This window comes from Ictidomys tridecemlineatus, chromosome 11 (assembly GCF_052094955.1).
Source record: "Ictidomys tridecemlineatus isolate mIctTri1 chromosome 11, mIctTri1.hap1, whole genome shotgun sequence".
In the NCBI taxonomy this organism is placed as follows: domain Eukaryota; kingdom Metazoa; phylum Chordata; class Mammalia; order Rodentia; family Sciuridae; genus Ictidomys; species Ictidomys tridecemlineatus.
Window position 1 is genome coordinate 120,795,465 of NC_135487.1, and position 19,412 is coordinate 120,814,876.

Genomic DNA, 19,412 nt, shown 5'->3' on the forward strand with positions numbered 1-19,412 from the left:
AACAGGGTCACCAGGCACTGTTTTAGTAATTTTGTTGATTTTTATGGTTAGTAGTTAAATTACCAGAAGATAGTACTTATCTTATTGATATGGCTGCAAATCAAAAATTTTTGAATGGGTAACCATTGTTTCAGTTTTTTGAATTATTTTTATTGCTACAGTATAATCACACACAACAGTGGGATTCTCGTTGTTAACGTGTTCACATGTGCACACAATATAACAATAGAATTCATTCCCTACTACCTACCCTGAAGTTTTTTTTTTGTTGTTTTTTATTAATAGTATTAAATGTGAGCTAAGATAAACGGAATCCCATCTCAATCCTGGCCCCTCTCCCACATGGTGCTTTCTGTTATTTAGATGATATCTATTTATATATTGGTTGCATTGCATTTTATTCAAGTACTGCTGGGGTTCTGTGACCTCATGGTGGTAGAGATTTAATGACTGTGCATTGCAATCCCCATGATACCTAGGAATAGTGAGCCTGCTGTGAAGGACTTTACAGCACGAAAGGATTGCTGACTGCAAACCACAGGAAGTCCATGAGGGAGAGGGAAGGGAAGGATGAGGTTGAGGAACATCTCACCCATCTGAACTCAGTCAAAGTCCTCTCACTTTCATTTTTCTCCTTCCTCTCTTACCTCACCTTTTCCACAGGTACCAGCGGTTCTTATCTGACTACGATGAGCTCTCAGGCTGGATGAAGGAGAAGACTGCTCTGATCAACGCCGATGAGCTGCCCGCAGACGTGGCTGCTGGGGAAGCCCTGCTGGACAGGCATCTGCAGCATAAGGTAGACAGGAAAGGTCTACCCAGTCAAAGGAGGAAGGAAGAGTTTGCATCATCACCAAGAATGCCGGGAGGTTTTCGGCTGTGTTTGAGACATTTTTGTTTGTTTGTTTGTTTGTTTGTTTGTTTTGTGTGGCCACAGCACGAGATTGATTCTTATGATGACCGATTTGAAAATGCTGAAATGACGGGTTGGGAGCTCTTGGATGGCAACCATGAAGCCTCTGATGAAATTCAGGAAAAGGTAACCCAGTTGAACAGGCTTTGTGAGACCTTCTTGCATATGCTTTCCCTAAACTGTGTCACCTGACAGCATGATGAGTGGTTGCTTGCCTTTGAGTCTATTTCATTCACTCTCTGACTTCTCCCTAACTTAAAACCTCATACTATTTAGACTCTTCTATACGCTGCTTCACTTTATCACATCCTCCTCCTCATATCTAGATTGTAAATTCAATGAGGTCTGTACCTTCTTAAAATTCAGGTCCCCTGTCGTGCCTAGCTTGGTGTCTGCCATATGGCTGCTATCTGTACCTTTTCCTCTTTTCTTTTTATAATCTCAAATCATGTTGATTTTCCTACATCCTGTATACCTGGAAATTTTCAACACAGAAGTCCGAGGAAAGCAGATTTGCCATCATTTTAACATTCCAGAACACAGGGAATTGTCTTAACCCCCTCACCCAGAGATTTTGATCCAGTCACAGAATCCAAACAGTCCTCGAGGTGACAGTCACAATAAGATTTGCATGCCTCTTTTTATCCTACTAGACTCCAGCCTCCAGCTCTGTGTGATGGGTAAGGTTGAAATAAAGATATTTTCAATTTCCCCAGAACTCTGTGGTAAAATTATAATATGGATTTTATTCTTTGGCACAACCCTAAATCCATGAAAACCTAGCCATTATCCTGAGATTCTGAAAATGTGTGCTGCTTTTTTGATGAAATTTATAGCAGCAACTATAATAAACTAGAATTTCTTGGGCAGATGGTTGGTCAGAAACAAAGACTATTTTTTCTGTGTTTGAAAATGTGTTCTTTTCTTTTTTCTTGGATTGTTCTTATTTCTTTTTCAGTGTAAAAGGCCAACTCCTCAGTCTGACATTTTAAGTGCTTTGTGAAATTCAACTTCATGAACTATCTAGCGATTAATCTACCTATTACATTGTCTTCTACAGCACATTCTATAACCTAATTGTTAGTATCTTAATAATATCCACCTATTCCCAGTGTTATGTCCTCCTACTACTACCCCTCCTACTACTATCCTAATAATATCCACTTATTCCCAGTGTTATGTCCTCCTGATACTACCCCTCTGTTCTGTTATTTAAATCTCCATTTTGTACAATACTTCTCATACTTTTTTCCTACATTTACTCCCTAATTAATCCAATCTGAATTAATCTTTTCTTCCTTCTTTACATATACAGTACATTTAATCTCTCTTGTGGCATTTATCCCAGTTTCTCTAGACCACAACTATTTGCTTAGATGTTGGATTGTAATCTAATCCCATTTTCTATTCATTTTTGTAACATTCAAAAGGGTTTGCATTGATAAGCTTCGTAGTAGATATAAGATAAAATAAATTAATTAAATGTTCTTCTGATACATTATCTTCTCCTTTCCAAAGATGACAACACTTAAAAACAACTGGATTGCCCTGAGGGAGCTGTGGTTCAAGCGTCAACAACAATACCAGCAATGCCTGGACTTTCATCTCTTCTGCCGGGACCGTGAGCAAGTGGACAGTTGGATGAACAGACAAGAGGTAACTGGAAGGTTCCAGTCAATCTTAAACCACTTCTTGCACCCTTCATTTACCACCATGGCTGTGATTAACATCTCACAGCCACTGCTTTGGGCCACTGCTTTGGGCTCGAACTTGTACTGGGGAACTGAAGGGTGACCCATGACAAAAAGTAAATAGAAGCCCCCTACAATCCTCTCATGGGCAAATGCATAGAAAAATATTTAAAGACAGCACACAGGCTTGAGCACAACTGAATATAAGGTTTAAGGAATGTCAAATCGTTAAGGGGTCTGGTAGAAAAAATTGTAATGAGTCAAGCAATGTTAATCAGATAAGATTTCTTGGAAAAGGTAAGTGGTGCTTTGGAGACAGTTTTCTTCAATTGAGATGATGCCTAGATTGGTGGAGTGAATTCCATGTGGATAGACCCAGTGAGAGAGGGTCTGTCTATCCTCTGTTGAAAATTGAAATCATTAGGAAGGATGTGGACAGCTCCTGCTATGTGAGGTTAATTCCTACATACCTTCCTGATTTGCACTAAATCCCACCTTGCGCTCCAACTCCCTTTGCTTTCTTCCTTAGATAGGCTAAGAGGAGTATTTTTCACCAGTGAGGATATGTTGGGATGTTTCTTTCTGTCTTCTACAGGAATTCCTGAAAAATGAAGAGCTGGGAAACTCTGTGGGCAGTGTAAACGCCCTTCTGCAGAAGCACGACGACTTTGAGGAAGCCTTTACTGCCCAAGAAGAGAAGATCACAGTAAGAAATGGGCCCTGACTGAGGCATTGGCTTCCTGATGGAATACAACACTTTATCCAACAGGTGTCCCTAGGTGGAATCACTCCTGTAATGCTCAGGCACAGCATGAGGATGACTCTTCATAAATTTCCATCCTAAGTTGAGAGCATCATGTGAAGCGATATAAGCCAAACGTAGAAAGTCAAAGGTCCTTTGATGTCTCTCATCTGGAAGCTGGGGAGGAAAAGGGGGAAAAGAGTTGAGGGGAGGGACTCTCATGAAAATAGAAGGGAGATCAGTAGAACTGAGGAAAGATAAGAGGAGAAGCAGGGAGAGAAAGGGAAGGTATTGAGGAAAAAAACCTGATCGTATCATACATATTGTTATTTTTGTGCAAGTATAAATTCCACTGTTATGTACAATTAGCAAAAAGTAAAGAAAAAAAAAGTTGCCACCCCTTGTTTTGTTTTAGCAATATTTACTCATGTCTTTAAAACTCCTTAATTAAATTTTATAAACGTGATTTTTTTTATGTAGTTTGAAAACTAAAACTTATTCAGGGTTTTTCTTTAGATAAAAGGAAAAAACATCCAGGAAAAATAATCATAAATTTTTTTTTCTAACACATTTCTTCCCTGAAAAACATATTTAGAAAGATTTTTAAGATGGTAGGCAATTATTTCTTCTGATGAAGTGGATGATGGCTCTTATTTTTTTCTGCAGCATAAATAAAAACTATTGGATCCATATTTAATATAAGATTATCACTTAAACATTTGAATTTTTTTTGTTTCTCCCTTCTAGTAATATCTTACTATAATTTTCTTTTGTAATATCTAGATATCTAAGTAATATCTGTTCTTTTCCTTTATGGTATATTTATGCTTTCTACTGTGTTTTCGTCTTTGTGTTTCTCATCTAATACTATGATTGAGATATTTGGTGAACCATTGGTAATAACATTTCAGAAAACTGATCAATATATAAGGAATATATAATCTCTCTTTCTCTCGGTCTCTCTCTCTCTCTCTCTCTCTCTCTCTCTCTCTCTCTCTCTCTGTCTCTCTCTCTCACACACACACACACACACACACACACACCATTGCCACCACCAGCATCAAAAATGACAGTCAAATTCTAAGTCTTCCCTTTTTTAAATGAATGGATTACTTTTTATTTATTTTATTTAAATTTTTGTTTTCAATTAAAAATATTAGTGCATTATAGTTATACATAATGTTGGAGTTCATTTTGACATAGTTACATAAGCCTGGACTATAATGTGCTCTGATCATCCCCAGTACTTCCCCTTTCCCTATTTTCCTCCCTCTCCCTATTTCCTTGCCTAATCAATTTGATGATTAATACGGCCCCTTCTTAATCCATATGCTTATCTGTTGATTCTCAAAAGCCAATAGTATATAATAATTTTTATAGTGTTACCATTTGCTTTATGTTATTTTTCCAATTCTAATCAATTAATCCATTTAAAATACAGCAATTTGGGGAGTATGTATGAATAAGGGTAAAAATTCACTCTTACAATTTCTGACTCCCCTCCCCTATATAGCTGGAGATATATATTATAGGTTAATGAATGGAGTTGGGGGTATGAAGACTCAGAAAGAGAGAGATTATATAGATACTGGCCACTGGGTGTGGTTTTATATAAATAGCCATTTTTTTTCTATTTGAATAGATCAAATATTTACCTTTTAGTGACATCTGCATTCATTCATTTGCTGTAGCCTGGATTGAAAAAAAATATTGTGGTGCACGTGTATGAATATGTAACAACAAATGCCACTATTCTGTGTAATAAAATTCTGTATAATTATAATAAAAAATGTGGCACAGAGAAGCTAATTGACCTGATTAAGTGTATTTTGAAATACAATTTATAACAGAAATAAGAACTAGGACCTAGATCTTCTGACTCTCAAACTGGTTGTCCTCCCACATTGCTGTTTCATTTTCATACAGTGACTCAAACTGACTGCTGGCTCAGTGGTCTCTGAAGAGAAAAAAATCACTCTATATTTTTTTTCCAGACCTTAGACAATACTGCAAACAAATTGATTGACAATGACCATTATGATTCGGAGAACATTGCTGCTATCCGTGATGGAGTAAGTCCAACGGCACAAAACTTCTAACTGCCTGTGCACTGGGATGGGGACAGTTGGGTCCTGGTGGCCAGGGTGGGCGGTGAATCTCAGGCATCCATATTTGGCTTTGCTGACAGTAAGTTTACTCACGGTTTCTGCAGTTGTTGAGCCGGCGGGACGCCCTACGAGACAAGGCTGCCGCTCGTCGTAAAATGCTGCAGGATTCATATGATCTGCAGCAACTCTATCAGGACTCAGATGACCTGAAAAACTGGATTAACAAGAAGAAAAAGTTGGCAGATGATGAAGATTACAAGGTAGGCAGGGTTTCCAGGTCCTGGATATCCTCACGAGCAGTTGTCTTCATGGAATTACAGTCTTGGGGCTGAACAGATGGATGATGATCTCCATTTATCGATGAGGTAACAAGATTTGGGGAAAAAGGTATTGACTCTCCCCTAAGGAGAGTCTGTGTAACCTCCTTATAGTAGAAAAATATTATGAATGAATCCCAGTGATACATTTCAAATTAAAAGAAAAATACCATCAACCCAAAAGGAACCCAAGAGTTTGACCTAATGTAGACTTATTCCGTTTTGCCAGTGAGAAGGAACAAGCACTTCTTCTATACAAGAGACCTAGGATCCCATTGGAAAAGGCCCCAAGTTACCTAATTACTTAGAAGGTGACTTAACATGAAGTGTTGAATCACGAACTCTAGAGAAAGTGAACCTGGGCTTGAATTCTTGCCCTTTACTGTTGAAGTTTGTGTGACTATAGAGATTTGCTAAATGATCTGTGGCCATGGATTTTTCTTCCTTGGGGTTGTAGCAAACACATATTTTATGCTCACAGAAGTTATATAATATAAACTATTATGCACACACATGTCTTTGCATACTATTTGTAAACCTTCACATTTACAGTCACGGCTAGAATTAGCATCTCAATTTCTAGTCCGGTATCTACTGACAATAGTTATTTTTCCAGATATCATTTGATCTTAAGTAGTTACCTGTGATCTTATGATCCTATCTATCTATTATCTATCTATCTATCTATCTATCTATCTATCTATCTATCTATCTATCTATCTATCTATCTATCTATATCAGTGGTTCAACCACTGAGCCACATCCCCAGCTCATTGTTAAATTTTTTATTTTGAGATTCACTAAGTTGCTTAAGGCCTCACTAAGTTGTGGAGGCTGGTTTTGAACTTGCTATCTTCCTGCCTCAGCCTCCTGATATCTAATATGACCCTTCAAAATGTTATATATGGGTTCTAATATTCTATTGGTTCTTGTATCTTGGTGGAACTATAAATCTTGCTTATATCTATCATTCTGTGAAACCAGGAAGGAAGTAAGTAAGTGTTTGCATTCCAAATGACTCCCATGTGTTCAGAATAAACAGATCTTTATATATATATATATATCAAGTAAATGGAGGGCTTAAGGGCTTATGTACTATGAGAGGAATGGAAAGTAATTTTATCTTTCATGATAGCTCTGATTGATTGTTACTGCTTGCATGGGGTGTCACATTCAAAGTGATCTTCAGGCCCTCTGCAAAGCTAGTAGAACTAAATGCTGTATTGGTTAGCCATTCTTCCATGTGTGTAGAAGGAGGGATTGATTGCATGAGTCCAAGCACTGGGCAAGGACTCTTCTCCCTTGTGGTGTCTTCTTAGTACAGTTAGATTTACATGGAGAGCAACTCCTTGTCCTCAAAATTTCTGCCCCTCATTCTCCAGACCATGATTTTTGTCATTTGTTTTGACATCTTCTCTCAGGATACACAGAACTTGAAGAGCAGGGTTCAAAAGCAGCAGGATTTTGAAAAGGAATTGGCCAATAATGAAATCATACTCAAAGACCTGGAGAAAAAAGGCCAAAAAATGATTGAAGAGGATCACTACGCCTCTGATAACGTGGCTGCTCGTCTGAAGGAAGTCACCAGTCTCTGGAAGGAGCTGATGGAGATGACCACTCAGAAAGGTGAGAAGCAGAGGCTTTGGTGGGAGGCTGCTTCCTACACTCTGAACCCTACCACGTTCACCTTCATGAGCATGAATTCACCGGGCAACCTCTATGAGTAGGGACGCTACCCATTTCCTTCTCTACGTCTTCCTTTTGTTAGTCAATGGTTTAAAATACAAGCTAAATTTTTCCCTCTGTGCACCAACAATATTTTGTTTTCTTCACACATGTGGGTTTTTTTAAAGCCAAAATACTTGTGTTTTCTTCATTTTCCCCCCTGTGTTTTCTCTTTTCTTGAGTAAATATTCATGAACCATGAGTTCAGTATTGGCTTTGTATCTGAATCTAGTGTACTTAAATTAGGTTGTATGCTTTGGTTCTATAAACTAGACAGAATGTTAGAACCCATTTGTAACATTTTGAGTGGTTCATATTAGACATTAACATTGACATTAAGAGATTATACATGAACAGATTATTGATATCACATGTGATTTTCCTATAGTATTTTATTTTTTTTAGGGTCTGGTCACTTATTGCTTTTTTCTCCTGTCTAAAATTGATCAGGCTATTCTCTAAGCAATTTTAAAAAAAATTCTCACATGTATTCCTGAATAGTCTTACTGATATTTTACCTTACTCTTACTTTGGAGAATTAATCAGTTACCAATAATTAACATGAATAGTAAGTTTTCTCTATCACTGCCTCCATTGTTATGAACATCATCTGTAGATATTACTCCATCCTGGTTACACAAGAGATATGTTACATGATTTGTTTCTTTGGCTGTCATCTCATTTTTGGTTAGGACAAAGAATCCAACCTGGTTATACCAATAAGACATCATTGCCAGCCTCATTTAGCAGTTGTTTACTAAGATGACATTTAGTAATTGCTTCACAGAAATAATGCAAATAATTGATATACAAGCATAGATAAAAATTTAATCTAAGAATACTGTGAATAATCAAGACATTTTTGGGAGAAAAAAATATGGGGCATGGTTTGTGATGAAGGACAGGCATTAAGAGAGGGCGTAGCAAAGTTCAAAGAAACTTCAAAATTTCAAACTGAACCAACCCCACATTTTATGTTTGTCACAGAAAGTATGACATTTGGGTTTGAATCTCTAAAAGAAAATTCTTAATAGACTAGTAAATGACAAATGAAAATATCTAGGAAGGTTAAAATCTGACACAGAATAATGATATTTCACCAGGGGTTATTACTTATTGTTTATCTTTGTTTTGAGAATATTACAATATGTAAAACCAAACACCATCAGAATTCTCCAAATTTAAGGTGACTTTTTATATAACGACATGTAAAAGGGTTATCCTGTTTTTCTCTTTGGAATATCAAAATTGTCCTTTAAGTTGAGGGAAGGTGTATCATAGTGTATAAAGGAACAAAGTTCTTAGTAGCTCAAGCCTAACGTCTTCTCCCAGGGACCCAGTTGCATGAAGCTAACCAGCAGCTACAATTTGAAAATAATGCAGAAGACTTGAAGCACTGGCTGGAGGAGGTGGAGGGGCAAGTTGCCTCTGAGGATTATGGGAAAGGCCTCGCTGATGTTCAGAATCTACTCAGGAAACATGGCCTCCTGGAGTCCGCTGTGGTCGCTCGTCAGGTTTGTTGTTAGCTCTTTGGCCAACTGCAGGCAATTGGTGTCTATCCTCTGACTGCATTCATTATTATTATTGTTAAGTAATAAATAACTATTTATTAAGTGATTATTATTAACAATTATTATTACTACTAAGAAAACAAGGAACCAAAGGTAAATTGAAATTGTAGTTATTCAGCTGCCTTTTCCCATTATGCCTCCAATCCAGTCATTCTCCTGAGTCATTCGTCTTTCTTTATTAACTTTTCTAAACATAACACAGTTCACTTAATCAGGAAGCCTAAATATCTTAGACAACCTGTCACTTACTAGTTGTATGATCTTTGGTAGGTCATTTCATCTTCTCTTGCTTCTGTATCCACACTTATAAAATAAGGGTTCGGGATAAAATTTGGCTCAAATTTCTCATTTCTGATATTCTATTCTTCAAATTTGAAAGTATAGTCAATCTTATCAATCTTTTGTAGTTAATAAAATTAAAATCCATACTTGTAAACTGACTTTCCCAGCATCACTGAGAAAATGAACAAGGATAGGACTATTCTACAGATATCTAAGTTCCTAATTTCAGGGTTATTGGCCCTAACATCCCACTAGACTGATATTTAAAAGAAATTTATCTAGTTAGTTTCCATAACATTTATATTGTGAGTTTTGGAAGAAGTCAGTAAAAATTCACTTACAACTAATTCAATTTCTTATCCTAGGAATCTTAGCTTTCATTTGAAAATGATTCCGCTATTCCCTAAGTCACATAAATCTGTACTCCTATAATACACTTCTTAAAATTCTGCTCTTTGTGACTTAAATAGGGAAACACAGAAAAACCTAAAGAAAACAGGAAAAAAAACTCAGTCATTTATATAGCTCTAGGGATGGCTCAATAGGCTTTCAATAAGGTAAAAGGGTAGAGAGAGGAAAACCACACAAAGATGATATTTTAGTCAGCTTTTCTTTATTGGTTCCAGAAGACCTGACAAGAACAAGATAGAGGAGGAAAAGTTTATTTTGACTTACAGTTTCAAGTGTTCAGTCCATGGTTGGCAACTCCATAGCTCTGGGCCCAAGGTGAGACAGAGCATCATGGTGGAAGGGCATGGCAGAGGAAAGCATCCCAGGACAGACAAAAGGAAGCAAAGAGAGCTTTGCTCACCAGAGGAAAAATGTAAACTTCAAAGATATGCCCCCAGTGACTTAGCTCCTCCAGCTGTACCCTACCTGCTCAGAGTTACCTCTAGTTAATCCATACTAGAGAATCAAACCATTATTAAGGCCAAAGGTTTCATAATCTAATCATTTCACCTCTAAAAATCCCTACATTGTCTTGAACATGAGCTTTTGGGGATACTTCAGACCTAAACTATATCAGATGAATTTGAAATTTGCATAGTCGGAGAGAGTTTGAAACAGATTTTTTTCATGGAGGGAAGAAAAGATTTGTTTAAAAATTTATTTGTTTAAATTACATGAAAAAGAACAACTTGAAAATGATAAATATCATGTGTAAACACTTGAGAAATAGGTATCTGTCACACTATTTGGGAAAAATAAGAGTAGCCAATCACTAGGAATTGGTTCTCCTAGTAGAGGCTAAATACATTTTATTTATTCACTTATTTGTACAGTACTGATGATTGAATCCAGGGCTTCACACATTCTAGGCAAGTGCTCAACCACTGAACTATATTCCCAGCTCTGCAAAGTTGATTTTAGATATAGATTGTTATGGATGGAAAATGTCTTCAGTGTTTCCTATAGGAGAGTAAGTTCAGATCAAGACAGGTGAACAAACTTTCCCAGGATCAAATTTCAATTAACTGTCATCCAGGAATAGAAACTAGGCCTTCTGTCTCCCTGAGGGTATTCTACAATACATTAGAGATTTTTCAGAGTGTAATGGATCCCTAGTCGTAATGATGATGATGTTCGAAATCCACTGTATTATACTATTATGTTGTCCAAAGTATCCCAAGAAAATGTGGAAAATTAGCTAGTGAGAGATTTTAATTTTAAATCTTTATGGATCCTTTAATTTTTTACAGAATAGTGAGTTTGGATTTTAAGAAACAATTGATAGTCAATGTTTTGTTCCAAATTAAAGAGAGATATCAGTCCTTGGATAGGCTGATCATTGGATGATAAAACAGAATGTTTAAAAAAAATGCCTCATCTTCCTCTTTTCTCAAAGAACTTGTATGCAAAAAGCTTCCCTCCCCCTCAACAACAACAAAAATAAACAAAAGAAGTAAATAAGCAACTGTACCATTTGTATACAAGGCCAGCTATAGCTCATCTCAGTAACAAACATGAAATTAATCTCTCATGTCTGTTTTAACCCACATGCATATAGCTAGAATTTTATGTTCAGGAGGATCAGTCCCAGTTCTGTTTCTGTATCCATCCTTTCTCAGAAATGGCCCAAATGGGGACAACTAGGTTGCTGTCAAGGCCAGTGCAGATGCATTAGTTTTGGTGGGGTTCTGATCTTTGCTTTGGAACACTATATTCCATTTTATAGACTTTGTTCTTCTTATGTAACAAACTGAAGCCTCGGAAGTTCTCATTTTTAATTGGAAGATGTAGCTCATTTCAAAGGGAGAGAAAGCGTGGAAGGGAAACACAGAAAAAAAAATCTTCCTACTTCTTTCCTTGGGTCTCCAATTCATCAATACTCAGAATTAAAACATTACAATTTCAATTTGTAGGATTTCTTTGGAGCATTTTGTCCTTCTGAATGTGGTGTGACAACTATTGTCCTTCTTTTTCTCTCATTTTTTATTAGTGCATTATAGTTATATATAATATTGTGGTTTATTTGGACATGAAATATAATTTGATCCAATTTTATCTCCAGTACATCTCCTTTCTCTTCCCTCTGTCTTCCCCCTCCCCCATTCAATTTCCTCTACTCTACTTGTCTTCCTTCCACTTATTTATAGTTTTTTTTAATTACTACATTATGGTTATGCATAACGGTGAAATTCATTGTAGTATATTCATAGATGTACGTAGGATGATTTTGTCAATTTCAGTCCACCAGTCCCCCCTTTTCCCATCTCTCTCATGAAAGAGGTCTTAGCTTCATGAGGTGATGCTCTGTTTTGCTTGGATTTAATTGGACGTCTTAACCTGCCACATTTGGAGAACTGTCCCGCGGCCCCCTCTTATCACATCGAAATTCAGTTCCTTCTTCCTAAAGGCTGGTACGTCCTGATGCACTCTCTGTTTCTCCCTCAGGATCAGGTGGACACCCTCACAGATTTGGCTACACATTTTGAAGAAATAGGCCATCCTGATTCGGGGGACATGCGGGCCAGGCAGGAGTCCTTGGTGTCCCGATTTGAAGCTCTGAAAGAGCCACTGGCCACCCGGAAGAAGAAGCTGCTTGACCTACTCCGTCTGCAGCAGATTTGCAGAGACACAGAGGATGAGGAGGCCTGGATCCAAGAGACTGAGCCTTCAGCAGCATCCACCCAGCTCGGTTCGTACAGCCTGAGCAGTCTGAGCCTGGGGAAGAGGACCAAGGGCTGCAGATGGAGAGATCCGGGAGGGAGCAGGGTTGGAGTGGAAAGTTTACCCTCGGCTCCAGTCACCTCCAGATCCATGATCATTTGTCCAGACCTCCATCTAGATAATGCCAAAACATTCACCCCCTGAAACTGGACATGAACAATGCTGTGAATTCAGCAGTTCCGGGAAGATCTAGAGCACTCAGCTTTTCACAGGTTGTGAATGTTCTTGACGGACAAGTCATGGCTAATGTTTCGAGGTATCAAGTTAGGTTTTGTCTAGGTTATGCGTAGCATAAAAATTTTGAAACTACAAGAACCCACTATGATGATGTAAAAGGTCAAGTTAGCAGACAGAGTGCAATTGTCTTGTCTTTTGTAAGGTATGAGTTCACAAGTAACTACACCAGGATTCTTTTTTCTTTCTTTTTTTTATTATTGTTGGTTGTTCAAAACATTACATAGTTCTTGACATATCATATTTCACACTTTGATTCAAGTGGGTTATGAACTCCCATTTTTACCCCGTATACAGATTGCAGAATCACATCAGTTACACTTCCATTGATTTACATATTGCCATACTAGTGTCTGTTGTATTCTGCTGCCTTTCCTATCCTCTACTATCCTCCCTCCCCTCCCCTCCCCTCATCTCCCCTCTTCTCTCTCTACCCCCTCTACTGTAATTCATTTCTCCCCCTTGTATTATTTTTCCCTTTCCCCTCACTTCCTCTTGTATGTAATTTTGTATAACCCACCAGGATTCTTAAAGTACAGAAAAAACAGTATACAAATAAAGGGTGACTTTGTACATACATGTTGGAAAGATCTGTGAGGGGCTAGACAATAGAAAGATTAGTCTAGGAAAACTTCGTAGAACAGAAGAGCTTGAGGCTAATTATAAAAGCACAGAGTTCCTGGAGAGGTATTTTGAATAGGAAGCATGGGAAAGAAAGTTTGGAGGGGAGAGAAGTAAAGAATGTTTAGGAAACAAGGGAAAGTGAAACAGGCAGGAGGGACTGGGGATCTCAAAAGATGGAGGAAATTCACAGTAATTGTATTTGTTGTGAAATGTTAATGTCAGGAAACAGGTGAGTCACTTTTTATAAATTCCTTTCATATGCTAGGATAATCCCCAATTTTAATTTTGTTTTTCCCTATAGGCAAGGACTTAGTTGCAGCCAAAAATCTTCTGAACAGGCACCAAGTCATCTTGGCAGACATTGCCATCCATGAGCCACGCATCCAAGTGATAACAGAGCGGGGAAACAAAATGGTACAGGAAGGTATGCATGATTCATATGGAGTTGGCTAAAATATCACTGGACCAGACCCGTGGAAAGAGGCTTATACAGTCTTAGAGCTTCAATGAAATTTTAAAATAACTGATTCATTTTCCCACTCGATGCAGAAATTCCTTTTAGAAATTTCTGACAGATGATATACAGCTTTGTTTGCATATTTCCAGTATTAGAAATCTCCCAACCTCATCCTCTGATCCCCATTCTTTTTGTAAAGCCAAAATTATTAAAATAGCCCTAATCCTCAATATGCTTCTCTGTAAAAGTTACAGAACTCAAGAACCTAAGTTACAAAATCTGTTATGTTAAGACCTTTTCCCAAGTACTAGCTTCCAGTCCTGTGAAGATTTAGGTTCCCAATGTCTTATTATCTTAATGGTAAACAGTGACATTTCTTTGAACTTTTCACTTTATATAGTTTTTAATGACTCTCCTCATTCTGTTTTTTTCATATTCAGAAACATCTGCTATTGAAATATGATGTTCATACTTGAACATCATAGGCCAGGTAGAGTATAAGTAATGCAGATTAAACTAAGATTTTCCCTTTGCTGCTTGAAGAATCCATTTCTGCCACCCAGTGTCTGGTTTTCAAAAGTATAGGTTAAAAGAAACTTTGCTAAGACAAATTCAGATCCCAAATGAGTGATTAAAATTGACAAATTTTGGGTTTGGGGTTTGTATGTTACTATAGAAACTCACCTTTTATTTCTCTAAATATCTGATTGTAATTGGAAACTAATTTTTTTCTTCTGTCAGTTTGTTTTATGTATGCATGTATTTTGAAGCTCTGTTATCATATATATTTAGGATCATTCTGCCTTTTGATTAATTTAAATCTTTACATTATGAAATGTTCATCTTTATTCCTGGTGATGTTCCTGATTCTGAAATTGACTTAATGTGTTTTTAATAAAGACACTTGAGATGCCTTTTGATTAGTTTAGGATGGTATCTGTTTCTTGATCTCTTTGCTTAGTTAGGCCTGGCGTATTCTGTATAATCTGTCATTCTCTCCATTTTAATCCAAGTGTTTACAACATATACACTTCACAGTTAGCATAATGGCTGTGTTTAAATCTAGCATCTTGCCATCATTTTCCTCTTTGCCCATCAGTTTCTGTCCTCCTGGAATTATTTCTGTATTTATTATGAATTCACTTTAATCCCCATTTTGGAGTAGGTACAGTTCTGTTTTATGTGAGGATGTGTTTATTGTAGTAGTGCAGATATTTTCTAGTTGTGGTTTGTGGTGCTGGGGATACTTTCAGAGAGTGCACGTTGTCAGGATACTTTGGAATAATGCTGTTATTTTTTTCTTACATGTCTTCTTTTATTGGCATATATGAAGTTTCCAGAGCATATGCAAGATATGCATGGATATCATTGCCCAAATATCTACTAGAATACATGTTTGTATATTTTTGAGTCTCAACATTTTCTATTTTGATTTCTCATATGGTAACTTTCAATAAGTAGGAGTGTGATCAAAAGTGGTTTAGTGTCCTCAATAATTTTTAAAGTTGTTCATTCTAAGAGAAAATATTTGAGAGTCATTGCTCTAGGATTTAAAATATAGATCTTTAAATTATGATAGCCTCATTTCAAATCGTATCACATTATTTCATGTGTAATACAAGACCCTTCAATGGATACTCCTTTTCCCCATTTATCCTTGGTGCTCCTGGTATCACACATTTTAAATTTATTTATGTTATAAATACCACATTGCTTTTCATTATTTTGCTTGGATATGCCACTAGCTTTGTATAAGATTCAAAAGTGAAAAAAAAATTACTAATGTATTTGTCGTTTCCAGTGTACCTCAGTCTTTGTATAGGTAAATATTTCATGTGTATCATTTTCTTTTGCTTTATGAGCTTGTAGTGCAGGTCTGCTAACTATGAAATCTCTTGGCTTTTGTTCATCTGCACATATTTATTTTGCTGTCCTTTTGGAACATATTTTCACCACATGACATTCTTGGCTAACAGTTTCTTTCTTTCAGAGCCTCTTTAAAGAAGCTGCCACACTGTCTTCTGACTTGTGGTTTCTGATGAGATAAATCTGCTGTCATCATTATCTCTGTTTCTCTGTATGTGATGGCCCCCTTTCCCCCCGACTCTTTTAAGTTTTTCTCTTTCTCACTGGTTTTCATCAGTTGGGTTATTTTGTAAATTCATTTGGTTTTCTTTGTTTCCTTGGCTTGGAAGGGAACATTGAGCTTCTCAGGTCTGCTTTGTTGGGGTTCTTGCAGGACAGACTTTATCTTACGACTAATGCACAGATTAGTCTAATACTAAGATAGTACCCTTCTAAAGATTCAACTCGTGTGTTACAATATCTTTTCACTTTGCTGTCTTATAGTTTAATTACTTCCTGCATTATGTGAGCTCTAGGAGTTGTTTGGTTTTTAAGTCATTCTTTCCCTACCCTTTAGGAAAGTCCTTTCCCATGTGTGCAAAAAAGTAATCAGTCAGACACTTGAGGGACTTTTCTTCATGATTCCAAAGCTCCATCTCTGTGCAGCACCCTTCTCTTTAGTGCTATGCCTCACAAATTCTAATTGTCTTGTCTTTTACACACTCCTATTTCTGCCTCCTCAATTCAGTATGACTATGAGTTTCCATTTTAGCTCTCCTACCACTCCAGCCCCCAAACTGCTGAGGGCATAACCTACAGCAATGGTAAGATCTATCTTCGTTCTTTCATTTCTTTACACCTTACATGAAAATCATTGTATATAATACATTTTTCCTGTTTTCTGATTGTTTAAGGTGGAAGTGCAATTCCTATAATAAATTCCTATGGACAGAAATAGAAGTCTGTTGATTTTTCTGTGCAGACTAGAGAAGACACACTTTTGATACTCTGAGTAAAAACTACACATGGGTGTTTTCTTTTCAGATCTGCATTAGTCAGCCTATACCAACCCATTTACTACCACGTATACACACTTGTTAGACTTAGCTGTTCATCTCACTGTGGACTTTCCATTTTCCAGAGAACTTATGAAAAGTGTGACATTGACTAAATTCAGCACCCTTCTCAGTCCTCCCTTTATTTCCCCATTATGGAAAAGACTAGAGTATGGAAGACATTCATGAGGGTATTCCTCACCTTTTCTATAAATACTCCACAGGACACTTTGCTGCAGAAGATGTCAGCTCTAGGGTTGACAGTTTGAACAAGAATATGGAATCTCTCAATGCTCGAGCTAAGAGAAGGCAGAATGATCTTGAGGCCAATGTCCAGTTCCAACAGTATCTGGCTGACCTGCATGAAGCAGAAGCATGGATCAGAGAGAAGGAGCCTATTGTGGACAACACTAACTATGGAGCTGATGAAGAAGCTGCTGGGGTGAGGCAGGGGTGGGGTGAACGCTGTCTAGTGAATACTCACCAAATGCTACCAAATGACTAATGTAGGGTTTTTTCATATTATGGGTCAAACAAAGGTTCTGCTTGATTATTTGGGCTTTCCAGAATGATCACCTTTGGCTTTCATCTGCTGAGATACTCTCAGAGTTATCAGGGATCCCAAAAGACGTACCACAATTTTCTAATGCTCTAGAGATTTATAGATTTTTTTGGAGAATATCTAAACCCAAAAGGTGTGACCAAAGATCTATACTTATCTTGGTCCTATTCTGAAACCGCTCATAACTAAAATTGAACTTTCATAAAGCAACCATGGTTTTCTGATATAGGCATCTTTATTTCTTTATTTAAATATAAAAGTCATACGGGCATATGGGGCAAAAAGAACCTCAAAGATCATAATAACTCTTTATATCCATTTTGTTTATTGTCCTACAGGAAGTCAATATAGTGTTTTACAAACCTAAGCCCTAGAACTAATTGAAATGCGAGTTTAAAGTTATGCTGATGCTTATCCTACAAGGTAACATAATTATTGTCACTGTCTTTCAGCTGTGATGTGTAGGTTAATACATGTGCAAATTTAGAAGGCCAGAAATTTAAATAACTAAGTGCACATAGTGCAGATGGAACACACGAAAATATATGTAGCAAATATATTGAAATTATTATTTATTAATTCCCGTTTTCTTGAGTCTTGCAAATTTAGGATTAAAAAGAATCCACAATAGAAAGTGGCTCTTCCCAAGATTTAAGGCTGTCAGTGTAATTCAAAACAACAGAAGTAAAGGCATCTTCCTGATGTGGTTAGTGTTCCTGCTACCTTTGTTCTGATGATCTTCTCATCAATAAATACAGGCTCTCCTCAAGAAGCATGAAGCCTTCTTGGTGGATCTCAATGCATTTGACAATAGTATGCAAGCGCTACGGGATCAGGCAGAAGCCTGCCAGGTAAGAAGGACTTCGTGACGGCAAGAAGCATGTTCCTCACCACAGAAGCAAAGGGATTTTCTTATCACTGATCTTACTTCCTACAACCCTCTTGGGGTTGCAAACAAAATAAAAAAAATTCTATAATCCCGTTAGGCAGGAAATGTAACATCTACAGAGGTTTAGTCCAAAAGAAGCTTTCCATAAACTTTATTTATTATGTGTTCATTGATATCTGGTTTTGACTTTCCTCATTCCTCCTTTTAATATTATTCCTTTCCTTCCTCCCTCCCTCTCTCTCTTCCTTTCTTCTTTGTTTGCCTCTGCTCCTTTTTATCTTCCTCCTTAACTCTTTTCTTTCCTTTATTAGTTTTTTTGTAACGATGCTTATTAGATGTCTATCATCTGCAAGTATGAACAAAAAGTAATACTGCCTTGCAAGAAATTTACACTTCATTAGGAGGCCAGAAATTTAAATAATTAAGTGCACATAGTGCAAATGGAACACACACACACACACACACACACACACACACAGTCCCAAAGAAAGGAATCTTCTGTTTTCCGAAACAGGAGTGCTGGAAGATAGAAATTTTTTTGTAGCTGAGATGAGCCATTTTATCTGATATTTTTGTTTGTTTGTTTGTTTTATGAAATGGGAGGTTTTCTATGCAGACAAGAAGGAAAAGAACTTTTCCTTTATGGCGATATAGTCTTAAAGTTATTTAAGTTATTTATTAGTGCATTATAGTTATACATAATTGGGTTCGTTTTGACACATTCATTAATACATAGAACATAATTTGCTCCATTTCAATCCCCAGTACTAACTTTTCTCCTCCCCTCTGCCCTTCCTGATCCCTTTCCTCTACTCTATTATCCTTCCTTTCATTAATTATTTTTAAATTGGTGCCTTATAGTTATAAGGTGGAATTCCCTGTGATATACTCATACATGGCACATAACATAATTTGGTCAATTTCATTTTGAAGTTCCTCTTCTTTCCAATCCCTCCTCCCTCCCGCTTAACCCCCTTCCCTCTATTTCACTATTCTTCTTTCTATTTTCACGCGATCCCTTTAAAAAAAAATCCTTATTTTACTCTCACTTCTCCTTATGAGAGAAAATATTTGACCTTTGGCTTTCTGGGTCTGGCTTATTTCATTGAGCATGATGTTCTCCCGTTCTATCCATTGACCAGCAAATGTCATAATTCGATTCTTTTCATAGCTAAGTCCAACTCCAATGTGTGTATATACCATATTTCTGAGTCTTTCTTTAGTGA

General features: G+C 37.1%; 1 protein-coding gene across 1 annotated transcript in view; it reads left to right on the forward strand.

The window, feature by feature from the left end:
- Spta1 (spectrin alpha, erythrocytic 1) overlaps positions 1–19,412 on the forward strand; it is a 72,522-nt gene that overhangs the window by 11,106 nt on the left and 42,004 nt on the right. Inside the window, exons 8-19 of the mRNA XM_005339400.5 lie at positions 664–799; positions 938–1,039; positions 2,432–2,569; positions 3,200–3,310; positions 5,341–5,418; positions 5,559–5,714; positions 7,193–7,397; positions 8,829–9,010; positions 12,245–12,488; positions 13,680–13,802; positions 16,960–17,177; positions 18,056–18,148. Of these exons, the coding sequence (XP_005339457.2) occupies positions 664–799; positions 938–1,039; positions 2,432–2,569; positions 3,200–3,310; positions 5,341–5,418; positions 5,559–5,714; positions 7,193–7,397; positions 8,829–9,010; positions 12,245–12,488; positions 13,680–13,802; positions 16,960–17,177; positions 18,056–18,148 (1,786 nt within the window). The remainder of the gene's footprint in view (positions 1–663; positions 800–937; positions 1,040–2,431; positions 2,570–3,199; positions 3,311–5,340; positions 5,419–5,558; positions 5,715–7,192; positions 7,398–8,828; positions 9,011–12,244; positions 12,489–13,679; positions 13,803–16,959; positions 17,178–18,055; positions 18,149–19,412) is intronic.